Source organism: Rhododendron vialii, chromosome 6a, assembly GCF_030253575.1.
Source record: "Rhododendron vialii isolate Sample 1 chromosome 6a, ASM3025357v1".
NCBI lineage: Eukaryota > Viridiplantae > Streptophyta > Magnoliopsida > Ericales > Ericaceae > Rhododendron > Rhododendron vialii.
The window spans coordinates 29,433,570-29,455,447 of record NC_080562.1 but is presented as its reverse complement, the minus strand read 5'-3'; the positions used below and the strand labels follow the sequence as shown (position 1 = coordinate 29,455,447).

Sequence of the window (21,878 nt, the reverse complement as noted above, 5' to 3'; positions counted from 1 at the left end):
TGACATTTCGTTCACTCCGTTAACGGCATTGAGATTGTTTTTCCTTTTCAGTAGATGAAGGAGTGTGTATGGGAGTTTTTAAAGGTTGGGGGGGTGTCCGTGTCCAAACCAGATAGATGAGGGGGTGTCCGTGTAATTTCACCAAGGGTATATTTAACATTTCGTTCATTCCGTTAACGGCGTTGAGGTTTTTTCTCCTTTTCAATAGATGAGGGGTGTGTATGGGCGTTTTTAAAGATTAGGGGGTGTCTGTGTAATTTCACCCAAAAAAAAAAAAAAAACCCCAACTTCAATGAATTGCTGCATTAAAATTTGAGATAAATGTGCTCCAATTATATAGCTACATCTCAAAAAATTTCGCATGAATTACCAACTCGATAAGACAAGAAAATGAACGATCGAGATCAATCAAAGAAGAAGCCCAAGGTGGGCCCAATAGAGGGCAGTCGCCCTCATGCTTAACGTGTTCAAACTTCAATGCAATTTCTGGTTTCCGTTTCTAAAAACAAGTACGAACACAAATTGAATTCAAACTTTACAATTCAATGTACCCTTTTCTTAGTTAATTTTGGGTAAACTTTTGAAATGGTCCCTCTTGTTTCAACCAAGTCTTAGTTTTTGTCCCCCTAATAATAACAATTGCAACGCTTTTAATCTTGAAGTTTGGTTGACGTACCCATTAGGGTCAATAGATAACATTTGCTCCCGATAGAAAAGTGCCCAAGGATGGGCAGTTTCAACATTTGAGGACCTTTTCCATGTCTATCTATTCAACTCCTTAACCATGTCTCTCTATTCAACTCCTTAACCGAACTCGATCAAATAAGTTCATAAACGCGGAAGTATATTCAAAATTTCTTATTCTGGTAATATATGTGCAGTAACTTTCACTATCTTATTAGTTGTATTCTAGTGCTTGAGTTTGAGCTCGAACATGGCTCGTTTATATTAATTTGATTTGGCCCAAGTTGAGCTCGTGTTTTCCAAACACTAAAGAAACGTAGCTAAAAACTCGAGTACGTACTTCAACTAGTTTTGAACGAACCGAGGTTGAGACTTAGCACTTCAAAGCTCAACTCTACTTTGCCTTGTTTGCAAGCCTACTGCGATGTCTTTCGTACTTTCTCTCCAAATTATGGAATTATATGTGTCTCTCCTTCCAGTAAATAAACCAAGCATCCATGCCATGGGAAGTATCGTAAAATAAACTGAACAACAAAATAAATTTACTTGTAGCTCCTTGAAAGTAAATTGAGATAACAAAAAAAACAAATTTCTTTTTAGTATTTGAACATTTCAAACGTTAAGAATGGTTTATGTGGTCGAGTATGGTAGCGTGATTGGGGGGGTTTCTAGGAAAACGTTAGTCCGTTTACCAGGAAAAAAAATGGTCTCGGGAGAGAAAGACAGGTCAACAAATAAGACTTTTGTGCTAAAATGGCTTACATATTTGTCAATGTTCTCATTTAATTTAAGGTCTTTTTGTCCAAAACAATGACGACACCATTTGACTTTTACCATGAACCCACATTTGACAAATACGTAAATATAAAATGTGTGTATAATTGGGAGCATAAAGAGGGGTAGTGTAAGTGCATCTTGTCCCGAGCCAATAGACTCGGGGTATAAGGTGGGTCAGCTTAACCTCATCGATTCTGTGATTGGTGTTACGCCGGGGACACCCAGAAACATACAACACACACGCACCCATGCAAACGAAATGGGGGACCCTGCTCCTTTAGGGGACGGCGTGGGTGTTGGTCCCATCCAAGTTGTTCATGCTCGGCAAAAGACGATCTAGATTTCACCTTGGTCTCAGCCGTCCAGCCGAGGTGAAATCTAAGCCGTTCATTGCTGAGGATGGACGGCTCGGATGGAATCAACAAACATAAGGGACAACAGGATCCCTGGGTTTGGGAGGTGCATGGCAGTTGTGAACACACTAATTGGGTTTGGCCCCCAGTAATCCATTGCCAGCCAGATCGATCCAATCTAACCCAACTTTCAACCATTGGTACATGTGATTGCTTCGATTGTATTAGGTGCTCTAGAGACTAATTGGATGTATTAGGTAATACTTAGTGGTCGTAAAAGGGCGGGTTTTGGCAAAAATGGGTAAGTTGCAAATGAGCTTGGGTCTTTAATAGGTCATTGACCCATTAATTATGAGTTTAATTACACATACCCAACCTGACCCATTTATTTAAAAGCAAATCCGACCCACCTGTTAGCCCAATTACATACTATATACTAAAATTTAAAATGACTAAAATATCAATGTACACTAAAATGACTATATTATCCCTGTAAATTTAAATGACTAAAATTACCATACTATCCCTCTACTACTAAATACCAAATTATCCCCGTACACTTATTTTTTTCGATACATAGCGGGAGTAGCATGTCACTAGCTACTGTGAATTTTTTAGAACGCCTAAAGCAACTATATAGGAAGCAAGCTAAAAATTGGATAAAAACGATTCTTGTGAACTTTTTTGTCCATAATTTTTTTCGGTATTTTTTATTTTTCGTAACTATTTGTTTAGATTTTTGTGTTTTTAGAATTAATTATTTATCTCGAAGAGAAAAATCGAAAATGTATAAAATTATGGACCAATATTGAAAATATTCAATAACTGTGAAAGAGAGAAGGGGGGGTTGGTCAAAGCATGAAAGAGAGGACAGTTATTTAGCTTGGGTGGTTTTTTAGTTGGCCTATTCCTATTGGGTCATTTACCCTAACCTAACTGAGACCCAATTAAAATCCATTAGTCTACAACACATTAACCTAACTGAGACCCAATTAAAATCCATTAGTCTACAACACATGCACGTAACAGTCGTGTTCAAAAAATTTATACAAATTTCACAAAACAAACATAAAAGTAAAATCCTAATGAGTTATTTAATCTGGTAGGCTTGCAAAAAAAAAAAAAACTTTATCAGGAAGTATTACTTTTGACAACCGACTAAGTCATAAAATTATCTTAATTTACGAAGCTTTTGAAGGAGATTCTATATTTATATGGCCCATATTTCTATTGCTTCTATTTTGCATAACAAAGAGAGAGAAGAAGAAGAAGATCCCAATTCAGTGGCGAGAGAGGTCGAAAGTGAGGGAGGAGATCGGGGATTTTGATCTCATCAATTGATGAAGGGTTTTTTTGTATGAGTCATATTCATGGCTTATTAGGTCATTTAAGTTGACCCAATTAGACTCAATTAATAAATGGGTTGGACCCATTTTAGCCCAACTAATAAATGGGTTGGGTTGGATCTATTTTCTAGTAAGTGCGTTTGGATTTATTAATGAGTTTAGATTCAATTTGCCACCCATAGTAATACTTGTGCAAATATATAAATATAATGTGGCGGATTAAATTATGTTAATTTCTAATGGTTATGTACTTATGTGTCCACGTTAGCGTAAAACTGGGCCCAGATAGCTTCAGCGGAATGGGTTCCCAAGGTGGGCTTCCTTCAAAGGCCCATCCCATATAGATAAACTCACCAAATTAGTTAACCTCCATTCTTTAGTGGAATTCTCATGAATTTCATCTAAAAACAAATTCACCAAAAGCTCCATTCCTTAGTAGAAATATATACTTTTTGGGTAACAGATTAAGTTCTCCCAGAAACACCGAGCAAATGAATTGCCTTGAAAAAAAAAAAAATTCGTGGAATTGCCTCAATTTGAAATAGAAGAATGGACGACGGCCCAGCCCATGGGTCGGCCAGAGTTAGGTGGTCATGGTACTCCTGCGGCCTCCATACGCACATGAACTCTCCATCTTTCCATAACTCTACTCAGGCGGTCATGGTACTCCTGGGGCCTCCATCACCACATGAACTCTCCACTCCATACCTCTCCATACTCTATGAATGGCTCCCACTCCAGAGCCGACACCGAGAATCGCAATTGTTCATCTCATAAAACTCGTAGTTAGATACAACAAGAAAAGAAATAAGATTCATTGGACATTTATAAACATGTAAACAAATCACCTTTGTTTCAAACATATGTACAGTTTAAGTCTATAATCACATTGCTTTCCATTTTGTGAAGCAAAATACAATATGTTTTCATATTTATAAATATCTGATGAATATGATTTTTTTCATGAACGTAGATTGTCACACCCCAAAATGGGAAGTGACCGGCCATGAACCACAAGACGGAAACTCGTAGAACATGCAGCCTAAAAAAAAATTGATTAAAAACCAAGGCAATGAACTAATAAACGGTCAACCATTTTTTATTAACAACAACTCCAACCAATTAAGTTCAACTAAAAGTATGGGGCACAACCATCCCATGAACCAACCAATATCTAGTGATCCAACAATAATAAAGAGGGGTCGTTATCTGACAATTGTTTCGAATGCTGAAGTGATTTATTAAAATAAAACTAAGATGAGATACTCTAAGGAGGTCAAACAAAAGAATCCCCGAGGTGCCGTCAAAGTCTTTGCCTGACTCCTCAACTTGCCTGAAAGAGAAGTTAAAATAAACCCGTCAGCTGACGAGCTCAGTGAATAACAAGTATGTATAATAAATAAAGTTGAAAGCAGGGATTAAAATAATTTATCATTAAATCATAATTTGGCATACGAGCAAGGATGGAACCAAGGGGGGTCTAGTGGCAGCGGCCACCACGACAAGAATTTTAAAAAGTGCAATTATTATATGTGACAATTTTTTTTATTCGCAACTTATATAGTCTCGCAACTGCTAGGTTTTTTTTTCTTATTTTTTATTATATACTAGTCATAAATCTTCTCTCTTTTTTTTTTTCAAGAAAGGAGACCCAAAAAAATATTCCAAAATTAAATTCAATGGTCCAAAGTGAAATAATGTAAATAATGATGTGTAGTTAAGAAAAAAAAATTCCACACTCTAACCCTAAAACAATTTAACCTAAAAAAATTAAGGGAATTTAATTAGTATGTCATTATCGATGCCCAAAATTAAATTTAGTCTTTTTTCTTACTCCATGTGTAAATGACAAACATTATTTAGTTTAGTTTTTGTTATGTTATTTTAATTTTTTCTGGAGCCAATAACTGTGGAGACCCGCAAATTATTATAATTTTAGAAATCGTTTAATGCGTGAAAGAATTGTATTATTAATAAAGTTGTATGTTTATTTGTGGGGGTGTACGGATATACGTCTACCGTTGGGTATCGGACATTCGGAGAATAGTTGGATTTTGAGTTTCGGTGTTGAAATGATGTGTGGAAGTGTTGGTAGCAATCGGGGTTTGACTTGATGGACGTTGGCAAAAAAATTTCGAATCTGTCTTTGATGTACAGGTACATCTTTTTCCAGTACAGGTACATCGCGACCAGAAACTATAAAATGCTGAAATTTCTGGGTACCTGTACCGGTACCGTCATTCCACGGTACCGGTACATCGGGCAAAATTTTTGATTTTTCAGCACGCATGACAGCTCACTATAAATACCCCATTTTACCATTTTTCACACCCAAAACCCTCGAACTAGACCTGGAAACACCCCCTCTCACCTACCCAACTCCAATCTCACCCAAAACTTTTGATTTCAACATTAAATCTTCAAGATCCAAGGGTTTTCTTCCTCAAAATCACAAGATTCTTGCATTTGGTGAACCAAGGGTGAGTTTTGTGTTCTTGTTCTCACTTCTTGAAGCTCTACCACGTTTTTCTCTATCTCCTCTCGATTATTTGTTGATCTTTACTTGTTATTCATATTTTTGGGCTTTATTTATTCTAGATCTTGTATTCAAGCTTGGGTGAAGCTTGTCTTTGAAGGATTCAAACTTATAGCTCTTGGTAGACCTAGGGCTTTGCTTAAAACCCATCTAGGTAGGGATTTCTCTCTTCCTCTACATGTTTTGTGGTGACTATGTGTGATTTAGGTATTTATTTGCTATATATGATTGAATAGAATGTTTTATGGCTTGAGGATTGCATTTTCTTTGATAATGGTATTGTGGTAACGAGTGTCATGGTCCATGAGCTATATGTGTCGTCTTAGATAATGTCGGTGTGTGTGGAATGAGTTTAAGGCATTGATATCAATTGTGACGATAGTATGGTTATTGTTGTTGTGAAGTGAATGGGGGATTTAGTGTGACGCAAGGGGTGGAAACACACGGTTCGCAAGGGGTGGAGTCTATTGTGACGCAAGGGGTGGAAACACAATCTCGCAAGGGGTGGAATTTTGTTGGAAGGAGTGTGTGCGTGTGTGTACGTATGGGTTTGTGATTGGAAATTGTTACGACATTTGTAAAAGGGTGTTGATGTGCATTATTTGGATTTGTCGTTTAATTTGATTCGTTCATGCTTATCATCTCATTGCATGTAGATTTTGTAGAGAATTTCCTATTGGGCTAGTGTTGTAACGCCCCGACTTTTCGGAAGCAATATAAAGTAAAATCTTAAGAAAATTTGCTAAATAAATATAATTTTTCAAAATAAAGTTTAGCTATTACAATCACAAGATAAATTTACTGATTCAAAATACATTAACTTCAGAGCTGACTCTAGGCTTGATACAAATCCGAAACATATTCGATCTTCGTTCTTGATATTCTTTTCGTGTTGAACTGCAACATCTTTGAATCCTCTCCATTGAATCCTGCGCCCACTGGCAAATTGATTGCCGAAGCAAACGATTTGCCAGGATACAGACGTATCCGTGAGTGATAAATCACCCAGTAGAATAATCCAACCCAACTACCCCCCTTACTTTACAGATAGCAAGCAACAGGATAAATATAGTACGAAGAAGTAAAACATAGATTTCTCACATAAATTGATTTATTACTATCCATTATCTCTTTGTGTGATATAAGATCCCTCCGCGAGATTCTTTCCTCTCCAACCGCTAGCCATGCTCGGTCTCATGAGATCACTTCCCTTTTGCTGTCGCAGATACACCTAAGTTATGTACCGAGTATGCATCCTAATAACTATAACAAGGGGAAAACTTATCATGCCTGAATCACAACTAAGGTTTGTTTATCTTATATACCACCTCACAAATCACTTCACAATCATCACTGGACACCTGCCAGTCTATCAATTTATCACTGGACACCCGCCAGTTTCATTTTCATCACTGGACACCCGCCAGTCTATCAATTTATCACTGGACACTCGCCAGTTTCATTTTCATTACACAATTTATCACTGGTGTTTTTATCACTGGACACCCGCTAGTTTTATTTTCATCACACAATTTATCACTGGACACCAGCCAGTTTTATTTTCATCACACAAATATTCACTGGTGTTTTTATCACTGGACACCCGCCAGTTTTATTTTCATCACACAATTTATCATGCCTGCAGGCAATCTAAAAATAAAAACTTTCTAGTTTATCTATTAACTAGCATCGTCTAGACGAATTCTATTTCGCAATACCATCCCATGTTTCTAGGGTCCAATCTAGCATTTAAATCATGTATCGGCACAATATGCAATTAATCAATAATAATTAAACAATTAATAAATCATGAAATCACGCAACTTTTTATGGATGGGCTGTTGCCCTTAATCTCGTATGGCCAAGATGATGATAAGAGTAAGAGTTTTTTAAAATAATTTAAAAAAAATATTTTTCTAGGCTCTCATTAATTATTTCTAAGTAATTAGATTAATTAAAAAAAAACTAAAAAAATATATTAATTAGATAAAAATATTAAAAATATTTAACGTGACTTGATTAAGAGTTCGAGAGGTCCTATGCAACTAGTTGACTATCAAAAGTTGGGTTCGGTGGGTCGTAAGATTATTTTAAATAAAGACGTTAAATAAAGTGACCAAAAGTGAAGTAAATAGATAATAAATAATTTACTAATTAAAATATATTGAGGTTAACAAAGTTTTATCTTCGGAATGTAGAGAGTCTAAATAAAATTACTCGGGCATTAATAATATGGTTTATAAGGTCGTAAGAAATTTTTAATTGGAATGCTATAGAAATAACAATAAATGGTAAATTAAAAAAAATATTAATTTAACAAGATATCATCTTTGAGATGCAAGGAGTCTAGGAAAAATTAGTTTGGGTGTTAAAATGTTGTTTGGAAGGTCGCAAAGATTTTTCGTTAGTAAACTTGATAGATAACTAATAAATAATTCAATAAATAGATAATTAAATAATATAAAAAAAATGATCTCAACAAGTTATGATCTTTCAGGTGTGAAAAGTCTAGAAAAAATAGTCCGGGCGTCAAAATGAGGTTTGGATGGTCGCAAAGTTGTTTCGAAATATTTAAAACCAACTCAATCTACCAGATAAATTAAATTGATATAATTAATACATTTTATACTAAGATGATATTATACTGTAAGAAAAATAATATCAGATCAGTTGTTGTCATAATATTAATATCAGATAGATTGTAAAATAAATATCAGAAAGGTCATCTTCTATGTAAATAATTACAAATAAAATGTCAAGCTCAAAAATAATAACAAATTGGTGAATACGGCAGAAAACGCGCGGTAAACTATATATTTTTTCGTTTGGGACATATGATTAAGCATATAAACACTTAATATACTTAGAGAAGAGATTGGATAGGATTATAGTACCTTTAATCGGATCGAATTAATTTAAAAACGAATCTTGAATTTTGGGGAAGAAAACTTCGAATTTTTTTGATCGGGAGACTTTGGAACCAAATTGGACGATGCTTGGTGATGCTAGGAGTAGAAGGAAGAGATTTGAATGGTCGGATTGAGTTTCGGTTGGGTCTTGATACGAAACCCACTTTTCTCTCTCTTTTTTTTTCTCTCTCTAAAACTCTATGGATTGAAACTTGATTTTCTCTAGTTTTTCTCTCTCTTTTGGACTGGTGGGGCGTGGAGAATATTGTGGTGTAAATTTCGTGGGTCAATGGGGTGGGGTATTTATAGGAGAATTTCGGTGGAAGAGAATAAGAGTGAATTTAATGGGGTTGGGTTCATGGGATTTGAAATGGACGAATTTGGCTTGGTTTTTGGGTTAGGGAGGAAGTAGAGACTGAGTAGGAGACGGAGAGACGGAAAGAGTTTGAGGTGAGGGAGGAGAAGGAGTGTGCATGTACGCATGTATGTGTAGAAAAATTTAAAAAAAGAATGCATGTATATATTGTATACATAATTGTATTTAAAAAAAAAAGAATTGCATTAAGGAAAATAATTCTAATAATATTATATTTAGAAAAAAAATTGGGTCAAAAATCCGGGTCGTTACAAGTGTAGCTCAGCAAAATCCTTCTTTTCAGGTTTGAACGCAGGGCAATAGGTTGCATGACAGGGTGTATTTGGAAACGAAGACTTTTGGAAGCTAACATGACTTAGTTACTCATCCATCTTTGTATTAGTCTACTTTTGGATAGAGATGGTATTGTAACTAATTTACTTTGTTTGATCTTTTGACATAAGGTTGTAATATTCTAAATACTTTGCACATGTATTTAACTTAATTTGGGCCACGGTGCCAAGGATGTATTTTTTTTAAAAAATTTGGGGACTTCGTTTGTAATTAAACAGGTTGTAAACCATTTTGGGTATTATTTGTCCTATGCGAGGATCTTTTATCGAAATGATTTATCTATTTATATTAAAAATCGAGGGCGTGACAATGACTATTAATATTGTAATGCATTTTTTTATTTTTTTAGTATACATTTTGAAACGCCCCTCTATTTTTTAAAAATAAACTCCAAAATACACTGTATTTTAAACACTTCTAGGTCCCTATTTCTCCATAAATAAATTACATCACAAAAATAAACTTAACCCGCCTTCTAAGTAATCTTCTAGATGCTCCAAAATTATCAACTCTTTCAAGACCTCTCCAAATTAATCCTTATATGCTCCGATTCAATTTCCACTAATCCAGCTCTATACCTGAAAAAGAAATTATTCGGGAAGTATATGATACAACAGAATAACAAAGCTCATGTTCAAGTGGAATCAATAAGCGATAATCGACCACCAAGTCGAAGCAACAATCACAAGGGACCTCATACTATGTCCTCCTCAGTACATGACCAGTGACGACTCTCCCCCAATACCTTCCTCACCGAGTCATCCTCGACCCATCCTATATATTGGATAAGCTATTGGTGCATGAGTTCACTCGATCCGTGTACTAAACAGTTTTATAATACACAATCAACAACATCATATTCGATACAAATTATTTCACTTTCCAATAATATCTACAAGATTGAACAAATATCACGAGATAATCAAAAGGAGTACAAAAATGAGAGTGAATAAAGGATTCCAGAAGTGGGAAATATATCTTATGCTCCCTGTATTACCTCAAATATGACCGGCCATTTTGTCCATGAATCAATGCCTTAAAATATTTTTCCACATTTGAACTAAATATACCACTAGCCCACCAATATCTACCATCCAAGACATTATTATCTATTTATAAAATAAACTCTCAAGCTATATTTTTTTTTCCTTTTCTCTTTCTCCCTCCCTTGCCGAATTTCCTCTCTCTCCTTTGTCTTTCTCTAAAACTCTACAATTGGAAGCACACGAGTGGTGTGGTGTGTGGAGGGGATCGGAAGGAAAGCCTATTGATACTAACAATCTTACAAAATCGGATTCTAGAGGATAAGATCATAATCTTATAATGTCTAAACAAAATCCAATCTAATCTTATCCTAATCATATCTAATAAAATCCAATCTAATCTTATCTTAGATTTTTAGGATTATGAAGTAGGACTAGGGTTTCCTAGAAAGTCTAAGTTTAGATTTATCAATTAACAAAATCAATTATATCTACAAGAATGCTTCAATAAAATATTTAATTTTATTCAGGAAAAAAAATTAGCCTGAGATTTGGGTCATTACACATTTTGCCACTGCTAGGATAAAATCCTAATTCCGTCCAGTAGAATAATAAAGTAATCAATAAAGCATTTAACCTATGAACATTCTTAGTGATGATCACAACAATAACTCCATCAACAATAGGGAACCACAATCAAATAATACCATGACCAAAATAAATCTCATCAAAATTGGATCCAATATCAAACTTAGAGTCACTAGGGTTAGCAGCTCATAGTACTTTTCCCTTAGACGATCAGGCGAAAGAAAGCCGTTGAGCTTTGAGGTCACCGGCTTAACACGGTCATTTCCCCAATGGCTAGGGTCACCAACACGAAGAGTAATAATTTCCTTGAACTTCCAAAATAAATGTTCCCATTAATATCCACTAAGTTCTTACCAAAAAGAATATTAACAATTGATTTCAGAAAATTTATCGCACGTCAATTTATAGAACAACTTATAAACAGTTTTGAGTCTCCGAATATCATTCATATAAATTTCTGAAGGAAATACTTTTAAGGGACACAAGAGACTTTTGAAAATACATAACATATTTAACCACTCACTTGGGTCCAAAGGTAATCTAACCGAACAACGCGAAATGAAGTTAACCTGAACAAAAGAATATTACGAAATAATTAACCAATATGGATACTACGTTGGCCATGTACTAACTAGGAAATAATGTATCAATGAACTACCCAATCCCCAATCTAGATAACTAATTCAGTACCAAACTGAAACTATAAAACCCAAACTTTAATTTTAAATTTCAACAATATGCCTTCCATGCAGCCACCGATTTCCCTTCCAAAAATCAATTTGTCCACACACCACATGTACGTATAACACACAATCAAGGCCCAAGGCCATTTGGTTCCCTTCCCTATTGTGAATAACCAAATTCATAGCCCCACACTTGGCCATTATTTCCCACGCCACAACGCCATGCATAACACTCGATCGACACATGATCTCACCCATTTTACACAAACCATGACAGCACATGCACGCCACCACCCAACTCACAACCAACGATCACCGAGCGTCGAACACACACACACACTCTCTCTCTCCCTCTCTCGTTCTCTCTCCCGACACAAGCATAAACACAAATAGAACCCAATATATAATAAATTCTATATTAGTGCTCAATTCATGAACCCGATGTTTTCTTAAAAGAGGAGGCAAAGAGAGACGAAGAACAAAATTACCTCAAATGATCCCAGCGGAAATCTCCTCTGACTGCAGCAGCTCTCTCTCAAAAAGTTCTCTCAATCTCTTATCACAAACGTTCTCTCCAAATAAAAACCCTACACGGTAAAAATAACTCCTAACTTTGTAAAACTACCCACTACTCCCTATATTATAGCTATATAGCCAACTGATGTAATACCCCTAATTTGCAGCTGACAAGTTAATTAACGTAACCAACTAAAATAGACTCACTACTGTAATTAATAATTTTACTTATACCCTCAAATTAATAATATTGCACATAGTAACTATATTGCGCAGAAAAAAAAATGCTAGTTAGGACCCACACCATAAAACTCTCAATTAATAAATGGCCAAAATAATTAATAAGATAAATAAAATTTTTAGGCCGTAACATAGATAACTACATAGAATCCCTCGGTATTGACTCGAGAGTGGAAGCATCAAGGGTAGTATAGAGTATGGAAAGATGTAGTATGGAAAGGAATTGAACCCGTTCATATGAGATGAATACACTTAATCATGTACCCTACAAGAATGTGTGGTAGAGAAGACCTTGAAGCACCATCGGGTGGACTGGGTGGTGCTCCATGGGCAATTCTTGAACTGTTTTCAAGGCTCCAATTTAAAAAAAAAAAATTCATTTCATACAGCTCTTCATTAAATTCTTTCCAAGTCATTGCATCATATTCCTTGTTCAAAAATCTTCCCTTTTCTTTTCACTTCTTCCATTTAGGTCTGACCAATGTTCCCTACCTCCAGGGAAGAGCTGGAGCTTGGAAACAGGGGAGTACCTGATAAGTAGGATAGACTTGAGGAGCTCAGCACTACGAGAACTACAGACCTGGGGAGTATAATTAAGCTAACCTCACCAGGACCTCTCTAGGAACCTACCTGGAACAAAGTCAAGATTTGCCAGCTTCGTCCTTCAGACAAAGTTGGCAAAAGGTCCAAGGACCAGCTCCGGCCCCTAGCTATAACGAGGAGGATAATATCCATAATATTATCCACGGAATATACTTATTCCAATAAAGATACCACGTCGAGAAACCTAAATTCTTAGAGATAAAGGAATGCTGACGGTAAAATAAGCATAAAATGTCAATGATATACATGATCACGGGTAAAGATTCCTAGCTAAAGCAGGACGCCCATGGATTTCTAGCTAAGGCATGACTCCACATTCCTCAAAGAGGTAATTCGGAATCTACGAGATACAGTCCTACAAGGACTCAACCTCCTATCAAAATGCCTATAAATATGACAGTAGAACTCCAATAAAAGGTACGCAAACATATAAACCGAGAATCTCAATTCTCTCACCATATATATAGCGAGTACTCCACTGACTTAGGCATCGGAGGGTGGTTGGCACACCGCCACACCGGTGACTTAAGCTCTTGCTTTGTTTTGCAGGTCCAGGTTGGAGTTGACGACAAAGCTGATTCATTAGCGCAGATCACAATTTTTCCTAACTTTTTTTTTCCTCTTCAAATTCAGCAGAAATGCTCGTTGAAAGGCCAACCAAAATTACAGAAAATGAGATCCTCACAGTTTTTTACTGTAATTGAAACTTACAGGCTCTTTAAAACCAAAGATCCCATTTCTTGAATGAACTCTTTTTCAATGTGATACGTAGGATAGACCTAAGGAGCTCAGCACTGCAAGAACTACAGACCTGGGGAGTATAAGCTAACTTCACTAGGATCCTTCTGAGAACCTACCTGTAACAGATCCAAGACTTACCAGCTCCGTCCTCCAGACGAAGCTGGAAAGAGGTCCAAGGGCCAGCACTGGCCCCTAGCTATAACGAGATGGATAATATCCATAAATATTATCCATGGAATATACTTATTCCAATAAAGATACCATGTTGAGAAACCTAAATTCTAAGGGATAAAGGAATGATGACGATAAGATAAGTGTAAAATGCTAAAGATATACCTGATCAAAGGCAGGAAAAGATTCCTAGCTAAGGCGGGACACCCATGGATTCCTAGCTAAGGCAGGACTCCACATTCCTCAACGAGGTAATCCGGAATCTATGAGATACAGTCTTACGAGGACTCAACCTCCTATCAAGATGCCTATAAATACAACGGTAGAACTCTCACAAAGGTACACGCAACTTATAACCAAGAATCTCAATTCTCTCACCATACAGCAAGTTCTTTACTGACTTAGGCATCGGATGGTGGTTGGCACGCCACCATACCGGTGACTTCAGCTCTTGCTTTGTTTTGCAGGACCAGGTCGGAGCTTGAGACAAAACTGATTCATCACAATGTTTTACTTTTATTCCAAATCTATTTCCATCAGCCACTACATGTATTCTAATCTTCTAATATCTATAATATATATAAAGGGGGGAGAGTACCACTTTGGCCATGTCTCCTTTTTTTTAAAGCTCTGTGATGCTTTTTATTTCAAAAATTGTACACGGAAAACAAAAAGATTCACATACAATTAAATCCACTGAGGACTTAATCGTAGGGGCATAATAGACAAACCAATGCCAAATAACCACCAAACCAAATAACTACCCGCCCCACATCAGTTTGTCAGTTTCTCTTGTTGGAAAAATATGCGGAATTTCTCACAAATAAATCACGAAGGAAATAATAAAACTGCAGCGAACGTAATCCAAATGTGCAAATCACAAACCAAACGAACACAAGGAATTTTTACGTGGCTCCCCCAAAGTGTGAGGTACATCCACGAGACCAGAGTCCGATTCCACTATCAACAAATGTTCTTACAAATGAATTTACAAGAGACACAATATCTCACAAACACCCTGAGGTGAATCCAACAAACTCCAAATATGAAGAGGAAAGACCTCACCAAATGGATGAACAAAAACCCTCCAATAGCAGCCGGAAAAGGAGAGCTGGAAACAGAGCACAAACCAGCCCCAAATGTTGACGAAGAGGATGCTGAATATTGCTTCAAGAGAAAGAGAGAATGGCTGCCCCAATTGGTTCTCTTACCCACCGAAACACTAACACACGGTGCACTGAGCTTTTCTTTTTCTTTCTTTCCAAAAGGCCTCTTAACTTTTCTGATGGATTTTTTCCCAAAACAGACGAGGACCAATTTAGCTTCCGAGAGAAGCTTACCAAGCATGGCAAGTCATGTGCCAACTTGTGTAGAATGTTCTACCCAAATACTAGTCCATACAAATACAACTCTTTTGGGCCAAACAAATTATTATTGGGCTAATAAAATATCGGGCTTCCGCTAAGGAGGGAACCCAACATCTCTCCCACTACAAACTTCTACCCTATAGCAAAATCTCTCTTTCCCCTTTGTTTCGCAACCGAACAGCACCTGTACCCATCTTCCTCTACACTCTCTGCACAAATGGACATTTTCCTGTTGCATCAAGCGTTGGTGCTGGGCATTGATACAGAGATGACAACGAGCAAGACAAATTGGTTTTGTATTCTCTACTTTTAAGTGTTTATGCTCCTAGATTAATTGTTTAATCTTTTACCAATCTGACGGCATTTTGTTTTTATCTGCAAGAGTACGTAATAAGTGCAATTTATGTTGTGTTGCTGATAATGAAAATGTGAAATTCGCATGAGTGTTGATTTGGTTGTCGGTATAATGAACTTTCATTATGTATCTATGGATGAATGCACACGTGTATTGCGTGCCACCCTTCATTTTGTTTTATATTATCGCATGTACAAGTCGATTTTTCACAAAAACCAACCCTCTCTCTCTCTCTCTCCTCGTCGCCTCTAGGTTTAGCCCTATTCTTGCCGCCGCCGCCGCCGCCGGGGGGGGGGAGGTGCTCCTCCTTCCCTCCTCCCCCCGACCTGTTTTCCTCCCTCTCCCCCTCCATCTATTCCCTCATTCTCTCCTTTTCCAGATGTATTTCCCTTTCCCCCTCTCGATTTCGATGATTTTCCGTCTTCCTTTGTTTGGAAGACGAGGCAATTTCGTCTCCACCGGAGGTTCCTTGGCTCCTCCGGTAGCCTAACGGTGTGGGTGTCTATCGTTCAAATTTTTGGGTGGTCTGGTCGGGGCAGTGGTCTGGGTCTGGATCTGTCGGCTGTGGGTGGTGGTGCGGTGGCTTGGGTGGTGTTCTGGTAGCTGTCTAACTCTTTGTTTTGCAGGTTTTTTCTTCTATTCAGAAAAAGATCAGAGATGATAGCGGTGTTGATCGGTGACGGTTTCATTCCGGTGTTGGTGAGGTGGATGCGGCTCTCATGGCTGAGTTCTCTTGTCGTCTTTGTGTGCCGAAGTCCGGCCGGCGCCTGTTCGGAGTCCTTAGTCGGGCGTGGAGTTGTCATTTCACTGTGTTGGAGTGCTGCTGCTGCAGGTGAAGATCGTGTCTTCTGGGAAGGTTTGGGCAACTGTTGTGGTGGAGGTTTTGGTCTCCCTTGACTCTGATTAATCTGGTTCTTACTTCCGTAGGTCATTCCCAGCCGCCGGCCTCTACATCTGGGAGAGGTCGGCTCGGCTTAACGGCGAGGCTGGTCTCCGGTGTTTTGTACGGCAGTGATGGCTGGAGTGGTTAGGGTTTGGGGACTGGTTTGGGTGGGCCGGCCCTGGCTTGGGCCGGGTTTAGGTGTTTGGGCTTTCCTTGTTTATTTTGGATATGGGTTGGGCTTTATTGTTTCTCCTTGTTAAGAACCCTGTCGACCCTTGGGTGTTTTGGGCTTTGCCCTTGTGATGTTCATCCAACTCTTTGTTGGATTCCCTTCCCCTTTTCCCCTTTTTTAATAAAAATTCATCTTTTGCCGATAAAAAAAAAAGTCAATTTTTCACAAAGTATGTATAGTAGCTCCCACTTATTGTTTGATGATTGAATGTTGACAAAATATGCAGAATTCGACTTGCACATGCATCGCGTGTGCCCCGACCTCTAGTTAAGAGCCCATGGTAATACTGGTGACAGAGCCGCACGCTATGATTTTAAACTGCAGCATTATCTGTTGAGCAACGATTATAGCGAATCGGTGACGGATTCATGGATTTTGAAAATTTTGAAAAACCATAGTTTAAAAATACTGTATCTATTTTATTGGCTTTGAACCAAGTTTATAGTTGGATTTGAACGACCTAGGGGAAAACAATAATTATATAACCACACACACTTACACATACACTCACATCTTTTGGTAGGAGCTACACACATTGAAAGTGTAGTATGTGTGGGTTGCAATGTGAGTGAGTTTATGTAAATGTTTGAACGAGGATGATATTGAGGCCACTAATAACAATCTCCATGACCAATTTGTAAGATTCCTAAATGTTTTTTTTTTTGATCCGCATAAGATTCCTAAATGTTGACTTTATTATAATACCGCACACATTTGAACTTAACTTGAAGACATTAATATTATTTGTCTTGGTGAGAGCAATTTAAAAAGTAAAAATTCCGACCAAAGTTTAAGAAGGTTCACTAATGAGAAAAATATTCTAAAGCATGCAAATAGATTTTTTGAATTATTTGTTTGTCTTTAGCTTTTTTAAAAATTTAATTCATTTATTTTTTATTCATCTCATCAAGACTAATAAATAAAAGAAAAAAAAGGTTGACGCAAAACTAATTAACAGCAAGTTCAGAAAATAGAAAAATAAGTTAAATAAAAAAGTTAGGCCAAAGCCAAACAAAACGGATTAAGTCAGGCCCCGTTCCAGAAACCAAATAACTACTTTAAAAATAAGTATCTATTTTCAAGCTTAAAAATAATGGGTTTACGAAAATAATTTTTCAAATTTTTTTTAGGGTAATAATATCCATATTGCATATTTTTTTTATTTCAGTAAGCCTATTATTTTTAAGCTTGAAAATTACAAATAAGTACTTACTTTTAAGGGGCCTTACATGAGCAACCAAGCAAGAAATTTAAAATTTAAATTTGCCAGGCTACGTGAACAAACTTGTGCATAGATTCAGATAAAATTCTTCTACAGTAGTGGATTTCACAAACTCACACTTTCAATTAGCAGACCTGTTGTCTCTGGAAAAAAATAAATTAGGAGGCCTGTTTTCTATAAGAGAGTTTTGTTCCAGAAACGGAGCCTTTTAAGGGGCGGGGTGGCACGGGTTATCCCCGGTCCTAACTTCCTACAAAAAAAAAAAAAAAAATCAAAATTTTGCATCACAACCTCCCATCATTTTTAACGGCTATTAATTGTTGATGGATGATTAACTTATAAAAACACGTATTTTTTTTTGGGTATGTAATATTTATGAATAGTACTTTTTTTTGGTATTAATACTCTCTCTGTCTCAAAAAATAAGTGTTCTGTTCGAAAAATGAAAACTTAAACAATGCATTTTTGTTCAAGAAATTTCAATTTTATACTAGATTTTAATGAGTTTTTTTAAGTTTTGAATTTGTTCGAATAAAAACATATTCTTTTGAAATTCTCGATTTAAACGGACATTTTTTAGGATTGAGGGAATATATTAACCTTTTTGGATTCCACCTCCAAGTTCGAATTCTGCCTCCTGCCGCCACTGTTTAGATTATGCAACGAATATACGCTGCTGTGGAGTCTTTTTTAGCACTGGATAATACTGAAGCCAAATAAAAATGATTTTATTTTGTTTTTTTCTGGGTACAAAAACGTAACGTCAAACGTTAAGTTGAACAACACGCAAGTTTCTTTTTTGGGTAATAATTTTTTTACTCCCCGTTGTACAAATGCCTTGTATTTTTTTTTAGTGAAAAAAATTACAATTAATGTTTTCACATTAAAGACAATAAAAGAAATACACAAAAAAGAGAGAGTGTAAAAATCATTTCCCTTTCTCATCTTCCTTTTGTGAGGGTGGATGTGATCCAATTTTCAGTTGGATGGTCTTTCTCATCTTCCTTTTGTTTTGTTTTGTTTGGCTTCTGTTTTCTCTCTTCTGTAAGCGTTTGTTGCTTATTGAGTGCTCTCTCGATGTATCCCTTTCGAGTCAATAAAGGCTTTGCTTTGCCGAGCAAAAAAAAAAAAAAAAAAAATCATTTCCCTTTCTTGTTTACCTCACTGTATCCATTCAGTGTCTGAAATCTTTTCTATCTCTTGAATGTAACCTCTGTTAAGAACATAGATTATAGGAGAAACTTAGCTAATAAATAAATGGCCACAAAGAGAATTATGCTAATTAATAGTCAATAAACAGCAATTTAAGATAGGATAAGTCCTCCCCAGTCGCTAGACCCGGATTGGGAAATTCTATAGTGCGGCTTCCGGTAGGGCGATCTACCCTACAGGATTCCCTGATCCCACTAGACCCCGTCTAGGTTTGGTACTATATTAGGTTCCTTTTACGCTCACTTAAGCCCACTTTTGCTAAGATTTTTATTTTTTAAATACTTATTTCCTATTTTACAAGACATGTTTGGTCATTTTGTCACAATATATCAATTTTAATTTAAAAAATTAAAAATAATCGGAACCATTCATATTTAAATCTCGTTGAGATCATTGCCATGTCGAGATGGTTAAATGGGGTTCCATATGATGTGCCAACCGATTTTCGAAGGGAGGAGGCTTGTCAGCAGTTGCGTTGGCAACCAAAATTGGAGCGTCTAGTTGGCCCGCCCTTGGGCTCGGGTTTGTTTTAATAATCTAAATCGTTCACTTCATAAAGATCGGTGCGAACTTCAATCATGAAAGAAAAAACATGTTAACCGGAAATCGATAAGGAACACATTTTCTTTGAGAAAAACTGGAGAAAAAAGAACTCGATCCAGGGTCTGTGAGTCCATTTTTCTCCAAAAAAAAATTGCTCCGAAAAGATAATTGATAGAAATTTACTAAACATGGATTTTGGCAGGATTGAACATTTTCAAAAAAAAAACCTTCGCAACGAATTCTACAAAATGAACATTTTAGAAGATTAAAATGGTCTCAGCACGAGCCTGAAAACAGGCCAGGTGCACGCTCCAATTGAGGTAACCCAACTGCCGACAAACCGGCTACTTTCCAAAGAAAGTATTTCAACATCTACTCATCAATATGCGATACCAACTCTAAAAAGTGAAAGGTTTTAATCATTTCAAAATGGACTTGTAACTAGCCCAACGAAGATGAAACTAGACAAGGAGAGGAGCCAAACCCGGTTTATGGGTGCATATAGGTACCTGATGGAAAGGAGATTTCCAATTTTTAAGATGAGTTGTCATTGGTGAGAATTGGGAGGAACAGAGGATGGCTCATTGGAACGGTGAATCTGCTGCGGAATCTGAAACTGCAACAGACTCGGGGAAGCGAATTGGCCACCGGAAATCGAAGAAGAAGGCTGTTGAATTTGGTGGTGATTCATCCAGGCATGAGCCGGAGGGGATGAACAACTGGACTGAAGGGGCCCCCTCTCTGAATCCATCGAGCTTTGGCAAAAGAACTGGTGCGGATTGAACATGTACCCTTCTCTGTTCTCTCCGGTTCCTCCGCCGCCCCCGTCCCACGACGGCTCCGGAAAGTTGGTCTCAAAAGGCGCCGGACCCGACCCGTGAAAAAGGGTCTGGTTCTGATCAGTTGAGGAGTGGAGAGAGAGGCAAAGGTCTTGGGTGTGAAAATTCATTTGCGAAGTCATGGGGAAAAATGATTTCATTGGGTCTTGAATTGATTGATTCATCTGGAATGACGAATCAGCCCCTGGGGTTTCACCCAGTTGGTGGTGGTTTAGCTGCAATCCGTACCCGGAAGAGAATTCTGACTGGTGCCCTTCCAAAATGGTCATTTCGCTCGACCCTCCTACACCTGCTGCTGCTGTGGAATCGACCGGGTTCCATGGGGGTAGCTCGGCGAGCTTGTCGATGGCGTTCTTGGCCTTTTTTATGAGCCAGTCTACGGCTTTGCTGGGCCGGTCGTAGCCCAATCGGTCCTGCACGTCGTAGAACTGGATTGCGGTGTGGGCCGAGAGACGGACTCTCCTGTCCCTCGGCCCTTTCGCCGTGAACACCTTGCTGTGCCGGTCTTTCCGGCCCGTGGACCGGAGGATGTGGCCCCCTTGGACTTGTACTATCTCCCCTCCTCCTCGTCCTCCTCCACCTCCCCCTCCACCTCCGTTGCTATTCTTCATCATCATTCTATTCCCCTTTTTCACACCTGATCAAGAAATTTAATGAATCCCTAGCTTTCAACCTTTTTCCTGTTCAGAAAAAAAAAAGGAGGTGCAACTTTAAACAAGAAACCTGTCGAATGGTTAATTGTTCTTCATCTGGGTATTGCTCTTTTGTCCTCGCTGCTCTGATCTCTCTCTCTCTCTCTTGCCAATATTGAGGAGATTGGTTGGAGTGGATGAGAAGCAGCTATCACCACTCTGAAATTCTGACACTATTGATGCTGCTATTTTTGGTGATCCCAAAGAGGCCTCCTGCTGCCACAATTAAGCCCTGCAGAATTCACATCCGACCCCACTTGGGTTATTTATATACCGAAATGCTACTGCTACATACAATCTGTGCACAGATTGTGCACATATTTTGTGATGGGGCCCACCATAGATCCCATACAAATAATCCTAGCCATTCATTAAATGTAAAATATTTTTTCAAGGGTTTCTATAAATTTTTCAGCTCAATCCAATACCTATAGGTGCTTGATCTAATTATCTAACTTTTCATTATCTGAAAATCTGAATGAAAATTTAGATAATTGGATCGAGTACTTATAGGTATTAAATTGAGCTGATTTTTTACGGGGACTCTTGAAAAAATATTTTACATTTAATGAACGGTTTGGATCATTTATGTGGGACCCTTGATGGATCCTACTACAAAATCTGTGCACAATCTGTGCACAGATTGTCTGTACCAGTAGCATGGTTCATTTATATATGAAGAAAAGAGAAGAAA

The 21,878-nt window shown here is 37.5% G+C and overlaps 1 protein-coding gene across 4 annotated transcripts; it reads right to left on the bottom strand.

Moving 5' to 3' along the window:
* Positions 1-18,481: 18,481 nt before the first annotated feature.
* On the bottom strand, positions 18,482-21,457 carry LOC131330141 (transcription factor TCP3-like). Of its 4 annotated transcripts, none has more exons than XR_009200981.1 (3): positions 20,163-21,457; positions 19,059-19,111; positions 18,482-18,594 (listed from the first exon to the last, which is right to left on the bottom strand). XR_009200981.1 is itself a non-coding variant. In XM_058363633.1 (3 exons), exon 2 carries the CDS (start codon positions 21,107-21,109, stop codon positions 20,201-20,203), a length of 909 nt encoding a protein of 302 aa, XP_058219616.1. In that variant the 5' UTR covers positions 21,110-21,129; positions 21,216-21,457; the 3' UTR covers positions 18,633-19,111; positions 20,163-20,200. The 4 variants fall into 4 exon arrangements, 3 of the variants coding, with proteins under 3 accessions (XP_058219615.1, XP_058219616.1, XP_058219614.1); XM_058363633.1 differs by lacking the exon at positions 18,482-18,594 and having other exon boundaries at positions 18,633-19,111; positions 20,163-21,129; positions 21,216-21,457; XM_058363632.1 differs by lacking the exon at positions 19,059-19,111 and having other exon boundaries at positions 18,487-18,594.
* Between the last annotated feature and the right edge of the window lie 421 nt (positions 21,458-21,878).